Source organism: Microtus pennsylvanicus, chromosome 11 (genome assembly GCF_037038515.1).
Source record: "Microtus pennsylvanicus isolate mMicPen1 chromosome 11, mMicPen1.hap1, whole genome shotgun sequence".
Taxonomy (NCBI): Eukaryota; Metazoa; Chordata; class Mammalia; order Rodentia; family Cricetidae; genus Microtus; species Microtus pennsylvanicus.
In genome coordinates this window covers 91,086,002-91,105,035 of record NC_134589.1, presented here as the reverse complement: position 1 = coordinate 91,105,035, position 19,034 = coordinate 91,086,002, and the positions used below count along the sequence as shown (strand labels likewise).

General features: G+C 52.2%; 1 protein-coding gene across 9 annotated transcripts in view; it reads left to right on the top strand.

Annotated features, from left to right (window-relative positions):
• The window catches only part of Pkd1 (polycystin 1, transient receptor potential channel interacting), a 48,814-nt gene that overhangs the window by 17,294 nt on the left and 12,486 nt on the right, over window positions 1–19,034 (top strand). For 7 of the 9 annotated variants that reach the window (XM_075941605.1, XM_075941602.1, XM_075941599.1 and 4 more), the window contains exons 2-26: window positions 188–259; window positions 371–442; window positions 614–783; window positions 1,039–1,710; window positions 1,826–2,009; window positions 3,080–3,300; window positions 3,561–3,676; window positions 4,179–4,305; window positions 4,600–4,835; window positions 5,302–6,054; window positions 7,393–7,524; window positions 7,733–7,908; window positions 8,218–8,351; window positions 8,923–12,545; window positions 12,743–12,892; window positions 14,125–14,268; window positions 14,352–14,631; window positions 14,699–14,912; window positions 14,982–15,141; window positions 15,467–15,619; window positions 16,350–16,494; window positions 16,580–17,200; window positions 17,522–17,678; window positions 17,870–18,122; window positions 18,248–18,443. In XM_075941605.1, the coding sequence (XP_075797720.1) occupies window positions 188–259; window positions 371–442; window positions 614–783; window positions 1,039–1,710; window positions 1,826–2,009; window positions 3,080–3,300; window positions 3,561–3,676; window positions 4,179–4,305; window positions 4,600–4,835; window positions 5,302–6,054; window positions 7,393–7,524; window positions 7,733–7,908; window positions 8,218–8,351; window positions 8,923–12,545; window positions 12,743–12,892; window positions 14,125–14,268; window positions 14,352–14,631; window positions 14,699–14,912; window positions 14,982–15,141; window positions 15,467–15,619; window positions 16,350–16,494; window positions 16,580–17,200; window positions 17,522–17,678; window positions 17,870–18,122; window positions 18,248–18,443 (9,161 nt within the window). The remainder of the gene's footprint in view (window positions 1–187; window positions 260–370; window positions 443–613; window positions 784–1,038; window positions 1,711–1,825; window positions 2,010–3,079; window positions 3,301–3,560; window positions 3,677–4,178; window positions 4,306–4,599; window positions 4,836–5,301; window positions 6,055–7,392; window positions 7,525–7,732; window positions 7,909–8,217; window positions 8,352–8,922; window positions 12,546–12,742; window positions 12,893–14,124; window positions 14,269–14,351; window positions 14,632–14,698; window positions 14,913–14,981; window positions 15,142–15,466; window positions 15,620–16,349; window positions 16,495–16,579; window positions 17,201–17,521; window positions 17,679–17,869; window positions 18,123–18,247; window positions 18,444–19,034) is intronic. The other 2 variants (XM_075941600.1, XM_075941598.1) reach the window with 1 other exon arrangement.

Genomic DNA, 19,034 nt, shown 5'->3' with positions numbered 1-19,034 from the left:
CTACCTCACTTTCCCCAGACTGTTTCTCATGTCTTTCATGAGAAAAGCTCTCCTGTGGCTTGAGAAAATAGGGGGCTTGTGGGGTGAGAAACCATAGCTTTGGATGTTGGGAAGCTCCTGGTGAGAACCAGGTATGCCCTCGACTAGCCCAGAGTTCCTGTCCTGACCACAGCCACTTGTTTCTCAGAGACCTGTCCCACAACCTACTCCAGACGCTGGACACTGGACTCCTGGTGAACCTCTCGGCATTGGTGGAGCTGTGAGTGTCCCCTCCCTGTTATGCCTGCCACACTGAAGTTTACTCAGGGCAAGCAGGAAGTGCTACCTGTCAGCAAAGGGTCACACCTTGTCCAATCCTTGTTTCTTGCAGGGACATAAGCAACAATAGTATTTCTACATTAGAAGAAGGAGTGTTTGCTAATTTATTTAATTTAAGTGAAATGTAAGTTGCTTTGTTTTTAGTGGGTGTCAGTAACTGGTCTCTTATCCCCAACACCTCCTCTGTCCTCCTGCCCTGTTCCATTCTTCCTCCCAGTTTTGAGAGCTGTGGGCAGTGGGAGGTTGATCTGTATCCCTGCTGGCCTGGTACCCCACACCTGCCCCTCCCCTGCAGAAACCTGAGTGGGAACCCATTTGAGTGCAACTGTGATCTGGCGTGGCTGCCACGCTGGGCAAAGGAACAACGGGTGCATGTGGTACAGCCTGAGGCAGCCACGTGCAGTGGGCCCATACCACTGGCCGGCCAACCTCTCCTCAGTATCCCCTTATTGGACAGTGCCTGTGGTGAGTGCAGGGGATGTGGGGCAAAACGACAAGGATGACACTGTTTTCCTTACTGGGAGAGTGGAGTTACTGACCTGGTGGCTGATGAGGCCCAGGGAAAGACATACATGGGAAGATAGTGGCCAGACATGGTCTAGAAGGCCTCTTTGGGGGGTGGGGGCTCTGCCATGGAGAGTTAAAGAGAGTTGGTGAGGAAACAAGATGCAGCCAGGAGAAGGTAAGGCCCTGGGACCCAATGTATTTGTCTGTTCCCAGGTCAAGACTATGTGGCCTGCCTCCCTGACAACAGCTCAGGCACTGTGGCAGCAGTGCCTTTCTTCTTTGCTCATGAGGGGCCATTGGAACCTGAGGCCTGCAGTGCCTTCTGCTTCTCAGCTGGTGAGAGCCTTGCGGCCCTCTCAGAACAGAACCAGTGTCTCTGTGGGGCAGGCCAGCCCTCCAACACTTCTGCAGCCTGCTCGTCCTGGTGTTCCAGCATCTCACTGTCCCTCAGCTCTGCCTGTGGGGGCCCCACTTTGCTCCAGCACATCTTTCCTGCCTCCCCAGGGGCTGCCCTGGTGGGGCCCCGTAGACCCCTGGCCTCTGGCCAGCCAGCAGACTTCCACATCACTTCCCCTCTGCCTATCAGCTCCACACGCTGGAACTTTGGAGATGGCTCCTCTGAGGTGGACATGGCTGGCTCTGCTGCCACCCACTCTTATGTACTACCTGGGGGCTATCACGTGACAGTTGTGCTGGCCTTGGGGACTGCCTCAGCTCTGCTGGAGACAGAAGTGCAAGTAGAAATGGCACCTACTGTCCTGGAGCTTGTGTGCCCATCCTCCATGCACAGTGATGAGAGCCTTGAACTTGGCATAAGGCACCGTGGAGGCTCAGCCCTCGAAGTCACCTATAGCATCCTGGCCTTGGATAAGGTGCCTGCTCAAGGTGCTTACCCTGATTCACCCCTCATGCTTCCTCTTCTATGCTGGGGTAGGGTAGAGCCTGCTACTCCAGCCCCAGGCATACCTTGATGTCTTGTTCTTTGCTTACCATCCCCTAGTGGTGCACCCACTCTGCCCCTCAGACACAGAGATCTTCTCTGACAATGGGCACTGCTACCGCCTGGTAGCAGAGAAGGCACCTTGGCTGCAAGCACAGGAGCAATGCCGGACCTGGGCTGGAGCTGCTCTGGCCATGGTGGACAGTCCTGCTATTCAGAGCTTCCTGATCTCCCAGGTTACCAGGTACTTGCCTCCAAACCCTAGAAGAGCCAAAGTGGGTAGAGGTTGCTGAGGATGCTGGGTGTGGACTGAGTCTGAGGCCTGTAGAATCTCAAGAGGTGAGCTGGGAACAACTGGGCCTTTGTGTCCTGCCCCACAGCTGGCCATTGCTGGCAGTTCTGCCTACATAAAGGTGGGTGTGGATGGGTCAGCTTCTCTAAACACTTACGGGAAGTGTCACAGGTTGAACTAGGTTCAGGCCTCGGGTCTTTCCTGACCGTCTAGTGGAGGGCCCTGAGTCCTGCTGCCTGGACTGGTTCTTGGTGACCACCAGGATATACTTTCTCCTCCTCATACCCCTATGCTCACCACCCTCTGATACACAGTGAGTGACAGTGCTCTCCATCTGTGGACAGCTTGTCAGCCTCCTGTGCCCTGTCCAGGCTTGTAGGGACATATACTGAGACCCTACAGTCTTCTGTGTCAGGGTGGGTGGGAACTCCTGTCTTAAGGGTCACTCACATCCTTTATATTGCCTGTGCTGAGAAGGGGAAATAGAGGTCCAGAGTGGCTAAGAACCCTCTCCAGAATCATCCAGGTAATGGTGACAGTGACCTTACATGGAACCAGGGCTCCATTATGACTCCCCACCTATGTACCACTGTGTGTACTTGTGCATATATATTCCTGTGTATGTGCCTGTGCCCAAACTGGGCCATGAACCTCTAAACCTTGCCTCTAGAAGGGCCTTTCTGCCTTGATAGAACTATCAGGTAGCACCCATGGGTAAGACAGTCTTGATTCTCTGCTCCAGCCCTCAGAGTTTCCCTTCAGGACAAGGTCTGGTGGCCCTTGATCCTGAGCAAAATCTGAGGTCTCTAAGAAGAGCTGGTTCTATACATATGATTCTGGTTGAATGTGGCTTATGGGCCTGGGTTATTGGTCCTTGCTGACTAATGTTTCTGAGGCTGTATCACCACCTGGAAAATGAGAGTGATATGACCCATCTGCCAGGGTGTTGTGAGGGGTGTGTCCCCAGATGTAAGGTATAACTGCTCCCTGATGGCCTGGCCCTCCCTTGACTCTGCCCTCAGGAGCCTGGATGTGTGGATCGGCTTCTCATCTGTGGAGGGGGCAGAGGAAGGCCTGGATCCTCAGGGTGAGGCCTTCAGCCTGGAAAGCTGTCAGAACTGGCTGCCAGGGGAGCCACACCCAGCCACAGCAGAGCACTGTGTGCGTCTGGGGCGCGCTGGGCAGTGCAACACAGACCTGTGTTCGGCACCACATAGTTATGTCTGCGAGCTGAGACCTGGAGGTATGGACTGCTCTGTAGCAGGAGCCGCTCTTCCCTGTTCTTACCTTCTCAGGCTCAGTAGTGACCATGTGTTTGCTGAATGTTCTTGTGCCTGGTTTGGGACTGAACCAGAAGAAATAAAGACAGAAGGAATAAGATAAGAGGATGGGGCAAATGGTTCTGCCAGGTGACTCAGCCCTAGGTCCAGCCCCAACCTGGGTATTTCCCCAGTGTCACCTCTGCCTGGCCCTGGCATCCATTGCATACTTTCCTACCCCTAGGGCCTGTGTGGGATGCTGAGAACTTTCTTGTGGGAGTGTCTGGTGGAGGCATGTCCGGACCCCTGCATCCATTGGCACAGCAGGAAACTCTCCAGGACCCCCTGCAGCCTGTGGAGGTAGGCCAGTCCCTTTTGTGTTCTAGAACCCAAAGACCTTGCATTTTTGCAGCTCCAGAGGCCTTGAATTGCTGTCTCCAGTAATCAAGTTGGGGGCTGGAGATATGGTGCAGTAGTAGAGCAGTAGTCTAGCATTAGTGAGGGTCTGGGTTCAGTTCTTAGCACCCTAACCCTTTAAAAACAACAACAACAAAACCAACCCTCAAAGCTGGTTTTGGTAGAGGTTGTTAAATATCATTAGTGCAGCCAGTCTGACATTTAGAAAAATACTCAGAGTGCAGATGACAAGCATCTCATTCCATTATCTGAGAAGTCTTGCTGTGTAGCCCGGGCAGGTCTTGAACTCATGATCTTGCTTTAGCCTCCCTGTTGTTCACAGATGATTTTGATCTGATTTTTCTTCTCAAGTGATATGAAATGAGGTTTATGGTAGCCTTGAGAGGGCTATGCTTATACCTCAAGGGGTAGATCTTTTGAGCTGAGGCAGTTCCATCTCCTCTAGGTCATGGTGTTTCCTGGCCTGAGCCCTACCCGTGAAGCCTTTCTCACTGCAGCAGAGTTTGAGACCATGAAGCTTGAAGGTCCTGTCCAGCTGCGTCTGCAGGTGTACCGTCCCTCAAGAGGAGCAGGTGGGGTTCTGTAAGGGATAGGAGCTGGAGACTTAGGTGGGCTTTCTGAATTCTCTCATGCCTTCTAATCCCAGCTTCAAGGTAGACTGAGGGCAGATTCTGCAGAGTTGCCAACTCCTGTTTCCTTGTCCAATGATAGATCGGGTAGTGCCTGCTTGGGCATGTTCTAGTGGCAGGGGAGTGATGATGGAAATGAGGAACTTCTTATCCAGGTTTGGTTTTGTAATGGGTAAGAAGGGAATCCTTAATAGTAGCTTGTTAGTGATCAGGTTCCTGACATTCTTCCTCTCCCAGCAGTGGCCCCAGAAGGCAGCAGTGAGCCTGACAACAGAACTGAGCTAGCTCGCAAGTGTGTGCCCAAGGAACACTGGTGTCCTGGAGCCAATGTCTGTGTACCTTTTGATGCCTCCTGCAACCCTCATGTCTGCATCAATGGGTCCATGTCAGGGTTGAGACTTCCCAGAGCCAACTACACGCTGTGGAAGGAGTTCCTCTTCTCTGTGCCTGCAGGGCCTCCCACACAGTACTTGGTATGTGTCCTGGTGTGGGCCTGTATGTCGCTGACTGCCTAGTATCCTGGTCTCTCATCAGATACTTTGCAGGCTTCTTGTGTGTGCCCAACAGCCTTGCCTTGATTCTCTTGCCTACATCCTGCTTCAAAGCCCCTGTCTTATCTCCTTCTCAGGGTCTCTGTCCTTGTGTTATCTAAGGGGGAACTCTTGTTCTCCCTTGGAGCAGCTACCTGCTTTCTATCTTTCTATCCCTGAGAAAGTTCTTTTCACCTGTGGCAGTCCCTCTTGTTACATCTTCCTTGTGCATGTTCCCTGTGTTAATAATGTCCTGTTTGTCTCAGCCATGTTTGCCTTGGAGCAGGGACTCCATGAAGTACCATTGACAGTGCTGAGACCTGAGATGGGTGTCCTGTCCACTCTGTCAGTAGTTCCTATAGTCTTTTATCATGGGGACACAATTCAATACTGCTTCCCTCTTCTATAGGTTACCCTCCATGGACAGGATGTCCCTGTGTTCCCTGGTGACCTCATTGGCATACAACATGATGCTGGCCCAGGTACCCTTCTGCACTGCCCCCTGGCTTCCAGTTGTCTTGACCAAGCCCTGTACCTTTCTACCAATGCATCAGATTGGCAGACCCACCTGCCTATTCATCTGGAAGAAGCTTGGGCTGGCCCAGCCTGCTCCCTACAGCTGCTCTTGGCCACAGAACAGCTCACCCCCCTGCTGGGCCTTGAATCTAACCCTGGACTACAACATCCTGGGCGCTATGAGGTCCGGGCTACAGTGGGCAACAGTGTGTCCAGGCACAATTTGTCCTGCAGCTTCAATGTGATCTCTCCAGTGGCTGGACTAAGAGTCATTCACCCTGTTCCTCTTGATGGCCACCTCTACGTGCCAACCAACGGCTCAGTTTTGGTGCTTCAGGTGGACTCTGGTGCTAATGCCACTGTCACGGCTCATTGGCTTGGGGGCAACATTAGTGCTCCCTTTGAGGATTCCTGCCCTCCTGAGGTGGATATTCTCAAGCAAGACTGCACTGAAGAGTCTAATGGCACCCTATTCTCAGTGTTGGTACTACCCAGGCTTACAGAAGGGGATCATGCCATGGAGATTGTGGCACAGAATGGAGCCAGCAAGGCCAATATCAGCTTGAGGGTGACAGCTGAGGAGCCCATCTGTGGCCTCCGTGCTGTGCCAAGCCCCGAGGCCCGAGTGTTGCAGGGCATCCTGGTGGTAAGTGTGGTCTGCAACCTAGCCCTCTAAATGATGAGAACAGGATCCTCCCACTGAGGAAGCCCTCAGCTGTCCTCCAAGGATGACAGTTTCTATTACATGCTTTCCATGTGAGACCTGCTGGGAGCCGTTGCCTACTTAGTGATTCTATCTCTCTTAGTGGTGCTGGGGATAAACCCTAGGGACCCATACATGGAAGGCAGGTTTTATTGTTGTGAGCTGCACCCGAGCACCATTTAGAAATGTGTACTTTACTGATAGTCCCAGCTAGAGCAGCTGCTCTGCAGACTTTCTCAGGCTTTTTTATATTCCAGATTTTTTATTTGGTTTGGTTTGGTTTGATTTGGTTTGTTTTTTCAAGACAGGGTTTCTCGGGGGCTGGAGAGAGAGCTCAGTGGTTAAAAGCAATTCCCAGCACCCACATGACAGCTCACAACTGTCTGTAACTCCAGTTCCAGGAGACCTGCCACCCATGGCGAAACATCAATACACATAAAATTAAAGAAATAAATAATTAAAAAAAAAAGACAGGGTTTCTCTGTGTAGCCTTGGCTGTCCTGGGTCATGGAACTCACTCTATAGAGTAGGCTGGCTTTGAACTCACAGAGATCCACCTGTCTCTGGGATTAAAGGCCTGAGCCACCACGACCAGGCTATTCTTCAGGTTTTTTGAAACATTCATCACACTTGACCCCACCCTTCACTGAGTCTCCATGAATCCTCATGTGTTTCTGGGCTATCTGCTGTGCTTGTAGCTACCTGATGCATGTGCCTGTTGAAATGGGACCTGAAGCCTCAGATGATAACTGCTAGCTACCTTAGTACCTTAGGGGGATGGCGTTATCTCCTCATCTTGGACATGCCCACCCTAACACCAGCAGACATTGAAAGGGCCATTTCTAGCCAGCTGGTGGTAGCACACACCTTTATTCCCAACTCTTGAGAAGCAGAAGCAGGCAGATCTCTGAGTTTGAGATCTGCAGAGCTCTACAGAGGGAGTTCCAGGGCATCCAAGGTTACACAAAGTTACCTTGTCTCAAAAAAACAAATGAAGGAAGGAAGAAAGGGCCTTTTCTTTCCGTCTCCTATGACTTGTCCAATTGTATGCTTTGGCTTCCCCTGTGGATAAAACTGTTCTACACTGACCTGGGTCAACATCCAAGACTATGAGCATGGGTGTCTTGCAGTCAGGGCTCAGCTGGTAGACTTACATCGTCCACTCTGCACCACACACAAAATTCTCCAGTAACTCTGAGGGGGACAGATGGGGCTGGGGCAGAGTCAGCTCCAGACTGGGGCAAAATCATAGCTTTGGCCAATGTCTTGTCATTTCTGTAGCGGTACAGCCCCATGGTGGAGGCTGGCTCGGATGTGACCTTCCGATGGACCATTGATGATAAACCATCCCTGACTTTCCACAACACTGTCTTCAATGTAATCTACCAGAGTGCTGCCATCTTCAAGCTCTCGGTAGGCAGGGGCCAATGGAGGGAGGCATGGGGTCCTGGGATATCTGGGTGCTCACTTTGCCTTCTGTTCTGCTTTGCTTTGCTCCTGAGGATGCTGCTGCAGCTGTGGGTGAGTGTGGGGAGGCTGCTGAGTCGGGGCTCGAGGCCTTTCACCCATTGGTCTGTCCTTGCTGCCTCTGGGGCATACCCACTGATGCCTGTCTCCTCAGCTGACAGCCTCTAACCACGTGAGCAACGTCACCGTGAACTACAATGTCACTGTGGAGCGGATGAACAAGATGCAGGGGCTGTGGGTATCTGCAGTGCCTTCTGTGTTGCCTCCCAATGCCACACTGTTACTGACGGGTGGTGTGCTGGTGGACTCAGCTGTGGAGGTGGCCTTCCTGTGAGTGCCTCTGGGCCTAGAGAGGGGGAGTGGCTAGCTGAGCAGGGCCTGGGTTGGGGCTGGCATCAGGTTCTCATTTCAGCCCCTAGCATTTGTCCTGGAATCCTGGCTCAGAGCTACAATTTCCTCTTCTGTTGGGAGTACTGGTGGGTAGGACCACATGAGGGGCAGAGATCCTCGTATGGTAGAGCCAACATAGTATCTTGAACCCATGAACCAGGAAAGAATGATTGTAAAATTTGCATTTAGAGCCAGGGGCTCCCTATCTACTCATCTTGCCTGCTCACTGTCTGCCTGCTGCCCTGGCAGGTGGATCTTTGGGGATGGGGAGCAGGTACTCCGCCAGTTCAAGCCTCCATACAACGAGTCCTTCCAGGTCCCGGACCCCACAGTGGCCCAGGTGCTTGTGGAACACAATACCACGCATATTTACGCCACCCCAGGTGAGGGGTGGGGCCATTGCCTTTCAGGTCCTGAGCTTAGACAACCTACCTTTGGGTATAACATCCCATATCACTCCCACTTTGACCTAGCCTGGGTTGGTGGTGGGGAAAAGTCCTTACTTGGGTAAAGGAGGGGCACCTAGACATTGAGGACCAGGGTGGGTTGACAGGGTCCCCAAGGCCTCAGTATATATCTTCAATTTCAGCCTGGGAGAGTAAGATGGGGTCATTGTTTAATTATTTTAAAAGCTCCTGAGGCTGCACACTGTAATATCCCCACTCCACCACTTGGCATGTAGTATTCATGCCATGTACTTGCTCCTGCTTGTGCTGGTATTTTCTTCCATGTTTATCCTTGTGCAGTTATGTGTTAGAAACGGTCTTATCCATTCTCTTGCTCATTGTGGACCCTTGAGTGTTCTGCCCTGTACATGGCCTGGGTTTGAACATCTTCTGGGCCTGATCCAAGAGCATAGCAGTTGAAGCTTTGAGCAAGACTGTCCTCGTGCAGTAGCAAGTGCTAGGTGGGGATTCTGTGAGCAGGAAGTCCCACCTGGGCCTGTCTCCACAGGTGAGTACAACTTGACCGTCGTTGTGTCCAATACCTATGAGAACCTGACGCAGCATGTGCCTGTGAGTGTGCGCACTGTGCTTCCCAACGTGACCATTGGCATGAGCAGCAACATCCTGGTAGCCGGCCGACCCATCACTTTTTCCCCATACCCACTGCCCTCAGCTGATGGTGTCTTATATACATGGGACTTTGGGGATGGATCTCCTGTCCTAGTACAGAGCCAACCAGCACTCAGCCACACCTATACCAAGACGGGCACCTACAGAGTCATTTTGGAGGTTAACAACACAGTGAGCAGTGTGTCAGCACATATAGACATCCATGTCTTCCAGGAGTTGCGTGGCCTGACTGTGTGTTTGAGCCCATCTGTGGAACAGGGAGCCCCCACGATAGTCAGTGCCACTGTGGAGTCAGGTGACAACATTACATGGACATTTGACATGGGCGATGGCACTGTATTCACAGGCCCTGAGGCTACAGTGCAGCATGTATATCTGCGGGCCCAGAACTGCACCGTGACAGTAGTAGCAGCCAGCCCTGTTGGCCACTTGTCCCAGAGTTTGCATGTGCAAGTGTTTGTCCTGGAGGTATTACGCATAGAACCCTCTACCTGCATCCCCATGCAGCCCAGTGCCCAGCTTATGGCCCATGTCACTGGGAACCCTGCCCATTATCTCTTTGATTGGACCTTTGGGGATGGCTCCTCCAATGTGACTGTCCATGGGCATCCAGTAGTGACACATAACTTCACACGGAGTGGCACATTCCCTCTCGTGTTGGTCCTGTCAAGCCATGTGAACAAGGCACATTACTTCACCAGCATCTGTGTGGAACCCGAGATACGCAACATCACCCTGCAACCTGAGAGGCAGTTTGTGAAGCTTGGGGACGAAGCCTGGCTGGTTGCCTACTCTTGGCCGCCATTCCCCTATCACTACACCTGGGACTTTGGCACTGAAGATATTACCCACACCCATACTGGGGGCTCTGAAGTGACATTTATCTACCAAGAACCAGGCTCCTACTTGGTGATTGTCACTGTGTCCAACAACATCTCTGCTACCAATGACTCGGCTTTTGTGGAGGTACAGGAGCCTGTATTAGTCACTGGCATCAGGATCAATGGCTCCCACGTGCTGGAGCTGCAGCAGCCCTATCTGTTCTCGGCAGTGGGAAGTGGGAGCCCTGCCACCTACCTGTGGGAACTGGGAGATGGAAGCCAACAAGAGGGCCCTGAGGTCACTCATATGTACAGCAGCACTGGTGACTTCACTGTCAGGGTGTCTGGCTGGAATGAGGTGAGCCGCAGTGAGGCCCAACTCAATATCACTGTGAAGCAGCGTGTGCAGGGGCTCACCATCAATGCCAGCCGCACAGTGGTGCCCTTGAATGGCAGTGTGAGCTTTAGCACTTTGTTGGAGGTGGGTAGTGATGTTCACTACTCCTGGGTGCTCTGTGACCGATGTACACCCATTCCAGGTGGCTCTACTATTTCCTACACCTTCCGCTCAGTGGGTACTTTCAATATTATTGTCACAGCTGAGAATGAGCTGGGTTCTGCCCAGGACAGCATCTTCATCTATGTTCTGCAGCTCATCGAGGGGCTGCAGATAGTGGGAGGTGGTGGTAGCTGCTGCTTCCCCACCAACTCCACACTGCAGCTGCAAGCTGCAGTTAGGGATGGCACCAACATCTCCTACAGCTGGACAGCCCAGCAGTATGGCGGCCTCACCCTCATTGGCAGTGGCAAGAGCTTTTCGCTCACTGCACTCAAGGCTAGCACCTACCATATCCATCTCAGAGCCACCAACATGTTGGGCAGTGCCTCAGCCAACCGCACCATAGACTTTGTGGAGCCTGTGGAGTGTCTAATCCTGTATGCATCTCCCAATCCAGCTGCTGTCAATGTAAGCCTCACCTTTCGTGCTGAAGTGGCTGGTGGCAGTGGTGTTGTTTACACTTGGTACCTGGAGGAAGGACTGAGTTGGGAGACTTTGACGCCATCCACCACCCATAGCTTTGCTACAGCTGGCCTGCACTTGGTCAGAGTCACAGCTGAGAACCAGTTGAGCTCAGTTAATGCCACAATTGAAGTGGCCATACAGGTGCCTGTGGGTGGCCTTAGCATCAGAACCAGTGAGCCAGATAAGATTTTTGTGGCAGCTGGCTCCACTGTGCCCTTTTGGGGTCAGCTGGATGCAGGTACCAATGTGAGTTGGTGCTGGACTTTGCCAGGTGGCAGTAAGCACAGCCCGAACATTGTTGTGCGCCTCCCCAGTGCTGGCAACTTCTCTGTGCAGCTTAATGCTTCCAATGCAGTCAGTTGGGTCTCAGCCATGTACAATCTCACAGTAGAGGAGCCTATTGTGAGCATGGTGCTATGGGCCAGCAGCAAGGTGGTAGCACCTGGGCAGCCAGTCCACTTTCAGATCTTGCTGGCTGCTGGCTCTGCTGTTACTTTCCGACTTCAGGTTGGCGGGTCTATCCCTGAAGTACTCTCTGGCCCTCAGTTCTCCCATAGCTTTTTTCGGGTTGGAGACCATATGGTAAATGTGCAGGCTGAGAACCATGTGAGCCGAGCCCAAGCACAGGTTCGTATCTTAGTGCTAGAGGCTATTGTTGGGCTGCAGGTACCCAACTGCTGTGAGCCAGGCATTGCTACAGGCACTGAGAAGAACTTCACAGCCCGGGTACAGCGGGGCTCCCGGGTTGCCTATGCCTGGTACTTCTCTTTGCAAAAGGTTCAGGGTGACTCGTTGGTCATTCTATCGGGCCGTGATGTCACCTACACGCCTGTGGCTGCAGGATTACTGGAGATTCATGTGCGTGCCTTCAATGAACTGGGTGGTGTGAACCTCACACTAATGGTGGAAGTACAGGATATCATCCAGTATGTAAGACTTCAGAGTGGCCGCTGTTTTACCAACCGCTCAGCCCGGTTTGAGGCTGCTACAAGCCCCAGTCCCCGGCATGTAGCCTACCACTGGGACTTTGGGGATGGGACTCCAGTACAGAACACAGATGAGTCCTGGACTGACCACAACTACCTACATCCTGGGGACTATCGCGTAGAAGTGAATGCCACAAACCTAGTGAGTTTTTTTGTGGCACAGGCCACAGTGACTGTGCAGGTGCTAGCCTGCAGGGAGCCTGAGGTGGAGGTGGCACTGCCTTTGCAAGTGCTGATGCGGCGCTCCCAGCGCAACTACCTGGAGGCCCATGTTGATCTCCGCAACTGTGTCTCCTACCAAACTGAGTACCACTGGCAGATATATCGTACTGCCAGCTGTCAGCGGCTAGGACGTATGACTCAAATGGTACTTCGTGGTGTAGATGTGAGCCGTCCCCAGCTGGTGGTGCCACGGCTGGCTTTGCCTGTGGGCCACTACTGCTTTGTGTTTGTGGTTTCATTTGGGGACACACCATTGGCACGGAGCATCCAGGCCAACGTGACAGTAGCTGCTGAACGTCTGGTACCCATCATTGAAGGTGGCTCATATCGGGTATGGTCAGACACACAGGACCTGGTGCTGGATGGGAGCAAGTCCTATGACCCTAATCTGGAGGATGGGGACCAGACGCCACTCAACTTTCATTGGGCCTGCGTGGCTTCAACACAGGTCAGCCATGGGGACTTAGGGTGACAGGTCCTTCCTGCCTCCTCTGTCTCATGCATCCATGTCCAGTAAGTGCCTTAGCACTTGGATTATTCTTGGGGTGGGCCTTAGCCCCAGCACAGGAAAAGGTCTTCTAAGCCAGGGTCTGCTTTGAGAATGGTTAGAGCTCTTATACCCATTTCCCTTATTTGCTTTCATAGAGTGAGGCAGGTGGCTGTGTGCTGAACTTCGGGCCCCGTGGGAGCAGTATGGTCACCATCCCCCTGGAGCGCCTAGAAGCTGGTGTGGAATATACCTTCAACCTTATAGTGTGGAAAGCAGGCCGGAAGGAGGAAGCCACCAACCAGACGGTGGGTTGTGCCCTGAATCCCTCAGTTTAGCCCCACACCAGGACAGTACTTGCTCCATCCTGGTTTCTGTCAGTCATAGCTATAATATCGCCAGGGACTGTGAGGTCTCTCTAACCTAGTGCTAATTTTGGTAAATTACCAACTTAATCTGCCAAAATTACCAAATTAGCATTGCTTCTATCTGAAAATCAGGACACAATTTAGAGTGACTTTTCAGAGGACAGGTAGGCAGGTAGCACACTCTCCTGTAATCTAGTATTTAGAGAGAGTGGAGATAGGAAGAGCAAGAGTTCTACTCTAATCTCACCAACATAATGATAATCTGTATCCAAAAACCAAACAAAATATATTTTGTTTTGTTTTTCAAGATAGGGTTTCTCTGTGTAACAGTCCTAGCTGTCCTGGAACTAGCTCTTATAGACCAGCCTCTACCTCCCGAGTGCTGGGATGAAAGGCGTGTGCCACCACCGCCTGGGTCCAGAACAAGAGTCGTGCAAACAGTATGGTTTGCAAAAAATGAACTTTATACTACCAGCATGAAAGGGAAATAATGAGAAGCCAAGTCCTTTGCCTGCCTAGGTAGCTACACCCATCCACAAAGCCTGTCCTTGCTTCTGGGGCAGCGAGCCAGTTCTTGCTCAAACATCTGCCCTGGACTTGCCATAAAGGTAAAGACCACTGTGCAAGTGATGGCCACTTCTGTTGCTGTGGGATGGGTCCTGCCAGTGTGTGTGGAGGGGTACTGGGCTATTCTGGTGCATCAGATTGAGGATGTCTCCTTAGCACCAGGCCTTCTGAGGTCACCTACCTGGAGATAGTCCTACCAAGTAAAGTGTTCTGAAGAGGGCACTCAGCAGGTCTTGCCTGACTGAGCTCACCCAGGTCCTACCCAGGTCACAAGCATGTCTGGGACAGCTATGTTAAAAAAGAAAGAAAGAAAGAAAGAAAGAAAGAAAGAAAGAAAGAAAGAAAGAAAGAAAGAAAGAACGAACGAACTAACCTTGACTTCCATCATGCACTGTCAGTGGTTCCCATGCTTCCTACTGCTGGGCCAGCAGGGCCCTGGAGTTATACCAGATGGCAGGCCTTCTGGATTTTGCTGCTTACCTAACTTGATTCACTCACCCAAAGATACAACCTGGAATTTGGGCCAAACAGGAGTGGCCTGGGCTAGGAAGCTTTCCAGGGTGCAAGAGGGTAGAGCCTCCTTGTGACACTCTTGTCTCTTCCAGGTGCTGATTCGAAGTGGGCGAGTACCCATTGTGTCTCTTGAGTGTGTATCCTGCAAGGCACAAGCAGTGTATGAAGTGAGCCGTAGTTCCTACGTGTACTTGGAGGGTCATTGCCACAACTGCAGCAGTGGCTCCAAGCAAGGGGTGAGTAGCAGTCAGATGACAAGTCTCCTGGGTGGTACCCAGGGCACCCCTCTCACTATATCCTCCATGCTTTTGTCATGCAGCGCTGGGCAGCACGGACTTTTAGCAATAAGACTCTGGTCCTGGATGAGACTACAACATCCACAGGGAGCACTGGCATGCACCTGGTGGTGCGGCGGGGTGCGCTTCGTGATGGGGAAGGCTACGTCTTCACACTCACTGTGCTGGGCCATTCGGGCGAGGAGGAGGGCTGTGCCTCCATCCGCCTCTCACCCAACCGCCCTCCACTTGGAGGCTCCTGTCACCTATTCCCATTGGATGCTGTACGTGGTCTCACCACTAAAGTGCACTTTGAATGTACAGGTGAGTGTGGGTTATCTGGAGAGACTGGTGTGTGCCTGGACTCTGTACTAATGCTGTGTGTTCATAGGCTGGCGTGATGCAGAGGATGGTGGAGCTCCACTGGTATATGCCCTGTTGCTGAGGCGCTGTCGTCAGAGCTACTGTGAGGATTTCTGCATCTATAAGGGCAGTCTCTCCACCTATGGGGCTGTCCTGCCTCCTGGATTCCAGCCCCATTTTGTGGTGAGCCTGGCTGTGGTTGTACAAGACCAGCTTGGTGCTGCTGTTGTTGCACTCAACAGGTGAGCTGAACCCTGGAGAGGGAACATGAGCTGACCACCACTTACTTACAGTCTACTCCCACCCTCCAGGTCTCTGACCATTGTCCTGCCAGAACCCAGTGGTAATTCTGCAGACCTCATACCCTGGCTGTACAGCCTGACTGCCAGTGTGCTGCCTGGGCTGCTGAGGCAGGCTGACCCTCAGCATGTCATCGAGTACTCTCTAGCCCTTATTACTGTGCTCAATGAGGTCAGTGCATATGGACAGAAAAGGATCCCTTAGGTGTGCTCTGTGAGTGGGCTGAAACCATGCACCTCAAACCAATAACGTTCCCTAAGATCTTTGAATGCTAACTCCTACCCTACTACATTCTAGGACCTTCCCAAGGTCAGCTTTCCCACAGTACCCTCTTGATACTCTGGACCTTGTATTATACTTGATCTTTAAATCCCTGCCCATGCCTCATAACTGTACTGTAGCACCACCAGGTGCATGCCAGTCCTCCCCGTGGATAAATATCACGAGGAGGCCTGTCCTCTTCTCATGGTTCTTCTATGTTCCCTGCCTTCTCCAGTATGAGCAGGCCCCAGATATGGTGTCAGAGCCCAACCATGAGCAGCAGCTGCGAGCCCAAATGCGTAAGAACATCACAGAGACCCTGATTTCCCTGCGGGTCAACACCGTGGATGACATCCAGCAGATCACTGCTGCACTGGCCCAGTGCATGGTAAGACAGGTGCAGCCTTCTGCACTATGCACAGGTCCTGGGCATCATGAGAAAGGCTTCAGACAGGGAGATCTTTATAGCCAATGCCAGTTTCTGCAGCCTCACTGTTGTCTCCCAGTGTGTGCCCACATGCTCTTCTGGTGACTACAGGAGGATATGTGCCCTCTCATCAGGCCTGTAGTCATATCCCACTTAACTAGGCTTACCTGACAAAGCCTTATAACCTATGGAGGGTTACATTTTCTAAGCTGTGAGCCAAATGACCTGTATCTGATAGAAAGGCACTCTGTCAGGGTGGGATCTGTACAGGGACCAGTAGAATAGTCAAGTCCTCAGAGGACAGGGATTCAGAGAGCTCTGGGTAGAAGTCACTGTTACCATGTGGCTTCTGTGCCCTTGTATGTATCTAGATTTGGACTCTAGCCAAGGCCTTGACATCTTCCTTGCTTTTAGCCATGGAAACAGATAGCTGGGGTGATTAGTATGTAGGCCCCAGAAAGAACTTGAGTGCATCCTTGGGTTGGAAAGAACCATAGAAGTCTTAGCAAGGAAAGCCTTGAAGACTTCCATCCAGACAGGTCCTCGGTGCAGGTTAGAGGCAGGAAGCTGCCTAGAATACCAGCCATTGTGAGGAGACAGAGCCATTTAGTGGTGTGGAGGTGGAACTCGTAGATGCCATGAGCATGTGTGCTGAGGATGGGTCTGGAGGCCATGCTCATCTCCCTCGAAGGTGTCCAGCAGGGAGCTCATGTGTCGTTCATGCCTGAAGAAGATGCTGCAGAAGCTGGAGGGCATGATGCGCATCTTGCAAGCTGAAACTACCGAGGGTACTGTGACACCCACTACCATTGCTGATAGCATCCTCAATATCACAGGTGCACAAGCTGCCCCTCCCACTCCCTAGCCTCCCCTCCAGCTCTCACCACTTCTCAACATCCCTTACTTTCTTTGCCTGCCCAGGTGACCTCATCCACCTGGCCAGCTTGGACATGCAGGGCCCACAACCCTTGGAGCTGGGGGCTGAACCACCCTCACAGATTGTGGCATCCAAGGCCTACAACCTCTCATCAGCCCTCATGTGTATCCTCATGCGTTCCCGAGTACTCAATGAGGAGCCTCTGACCCTGGTGGGCGAGGAGATTGTGGCCCTGGGCAAACGCTCAGACCCACTCAGCCTTCTGTGTTACGGCAAAACCTTGGGACCCAGCTGCCATTTCTCCATTCCTGAGGCCTTCAGTGGGGCCCTGTCCAACCTCAGTGATATAGTGCAACTCATCTTCCTTGTGGATTCCAACCCCTTTCCCTTTGGCTACATTAGCAACTACACTGTGTCCACCAAAGTGGCATCTATGGCATTCCAGACACAGACTGGTACCCAAATCCCTATTGAGCGACTGGCCTCAGAGCGTGCCATCACAGTGAAGGTGCCAAACAACTCAGACCAGGCTGCCCAGGGCTCCCACAACTCTGCAGGCTCTACCGTTATACAGCCCCAGGCCTCAATCAGTGCTGTGGTCACCGCAGACAACAGCAACCCTCAAGCTGGGCTGCATCTGAGGATCACTTACACAGTGCTTAATGGTGTGTGTTTGGGGTGGGCACATGACTTGCCTATCCTCCTTCCACCCTTGTCCCTAGGGAAGGGGTATTTATGCGGGTACCATTAAATTTGCAGTCACAGGTCCTGGGGGCCTGGACAGCTCTCAGTTTTCCTGTGGCCCTGGTTCCATAAAGCCCATATACCTGTAGTCACAGAGAAGCATGTGTTGACTTACTTGTGGAGGTTCTTAGAATCTTCTGCTTAGGTGACTGACCCTCAAGTCCCATGACGACAACTTGCAGGGCGCCCTTAGTGTGATGAGTTTTTTGGTGGGTGTTTGATACTATGTATCTGGCCCCCAGAACGCTACCTGTCTGAGGAACCTGAGCCCTATCTGGCTGTCTACTTGCACTCGGTGTCCCAGCCCAATGAGTACAACTGCTCAGCCAGTAGGAGGATCAGCCTGGAGGTGCTTGAGGGTGCTGATCACAGGCCCTACACCTTTTTCATTGCCCCAGGGTGAGTGTCTCCCACTGGGACCACAGAGGTGGGGGTTGCAAGAGGGGAAGGAGGTGGGAGAAGGGTGAATGCAACTTGTCCTGCATTAGCCACAGGTATGTGGGCTAATTAAGGAGCCAGGACAATAGAAAGGCTGGGTGTGACACTCAGGGCCTTGGAGTCTGGCAGTGACACTACTTTGTCCCTTGTAGGACTGGAGCACTGGGCAGGAGTTACTACCTGAACCTGACCAGCCATTTCCACTGGTCTGCACTAGAGGTGTCTGTTGGCCTGTACACCTCCCTGTGCCAGTACTTCAATGAAGACATGATGATGTGGAGAACTGAGGGGATTGTACCCCTGGAGGAGACCTCACCCAGCCAGGCTGTCTGCCTTACCCGCCACCTCACTGCCTTTGGCGCTAGCCTTTTTGTGCCTCCCAGCCACGTCCAGTTCATCTTTCCTGTGAGTAATGCTCCTGTCCCTAGATATTTTCCATATTGAGAGAGCCTGGGGCATCCTGATTCCATCCTTAGAAACTAAAATGTATAAGCTGAAGCTACCAGCAACTGATGATTCTTTCTTCCCAGGAACCTTCTGCAAGCATTAACTACATTGTCCTGTTGACATGTGCCATATGCCTGGTGACCTATGTGGTCATGGCTGTGATCCTGCGCAAGCTGGACCAGCTGGATGTTAGCCGAGTCAGTGTCATCCCATTCTGTGGGAAGGGAGGCCGTTTCAAATATGAAATCCTGGTCAAGACTGGCTGGAGCCGAGGTTCAGGTAAGGAAAGGGGTGATTAGGGGTGGGATGTGGAGTCTCCCCTGGCCTGGACTCTACAGTCTCGGTCTTGGACCCTGTCTGATGCTTATGGGGAGCAGTATCACAAAACAAGTGCTCAGTTCTCAAAATGTTGTGATAAGGACTTAGCTCAGAGATAAGAAAACAACAGATATGAAGACTGTGAGTGTAGCTCAGTGGCAGAACACTTACCCAGGATGCAGGGGCCCTGGGTTCCAGCCACAGCACTGCACAGACACAAAGAGAAAGACAACAGGTCCAAGAGCCAAGAAGATGCTCCTTACTTCAGAGTAGGGCAGGCCTCACATACACAAAATCAAACTGCTCTATTGTAACCGCTCTGCAGTCCTTAATGTTTGTTTATTTATTTATTGGCTGGGGCAGGATGCAGTCTCACTATGTAGCTCTGGGAGGCCTAGAACTCCCTATGTAGACCTGGCTGGCCTCTCAGAGATCCACCCCTTTGCCACATGAATGCTGGGATTAAAGGTAAAGTGTGTGCCACTACCCCCACCTGATGTTTGTTATTAACATTAAAACTCGCTATTGGGGCTGCAGAGATGGCTCACCAGG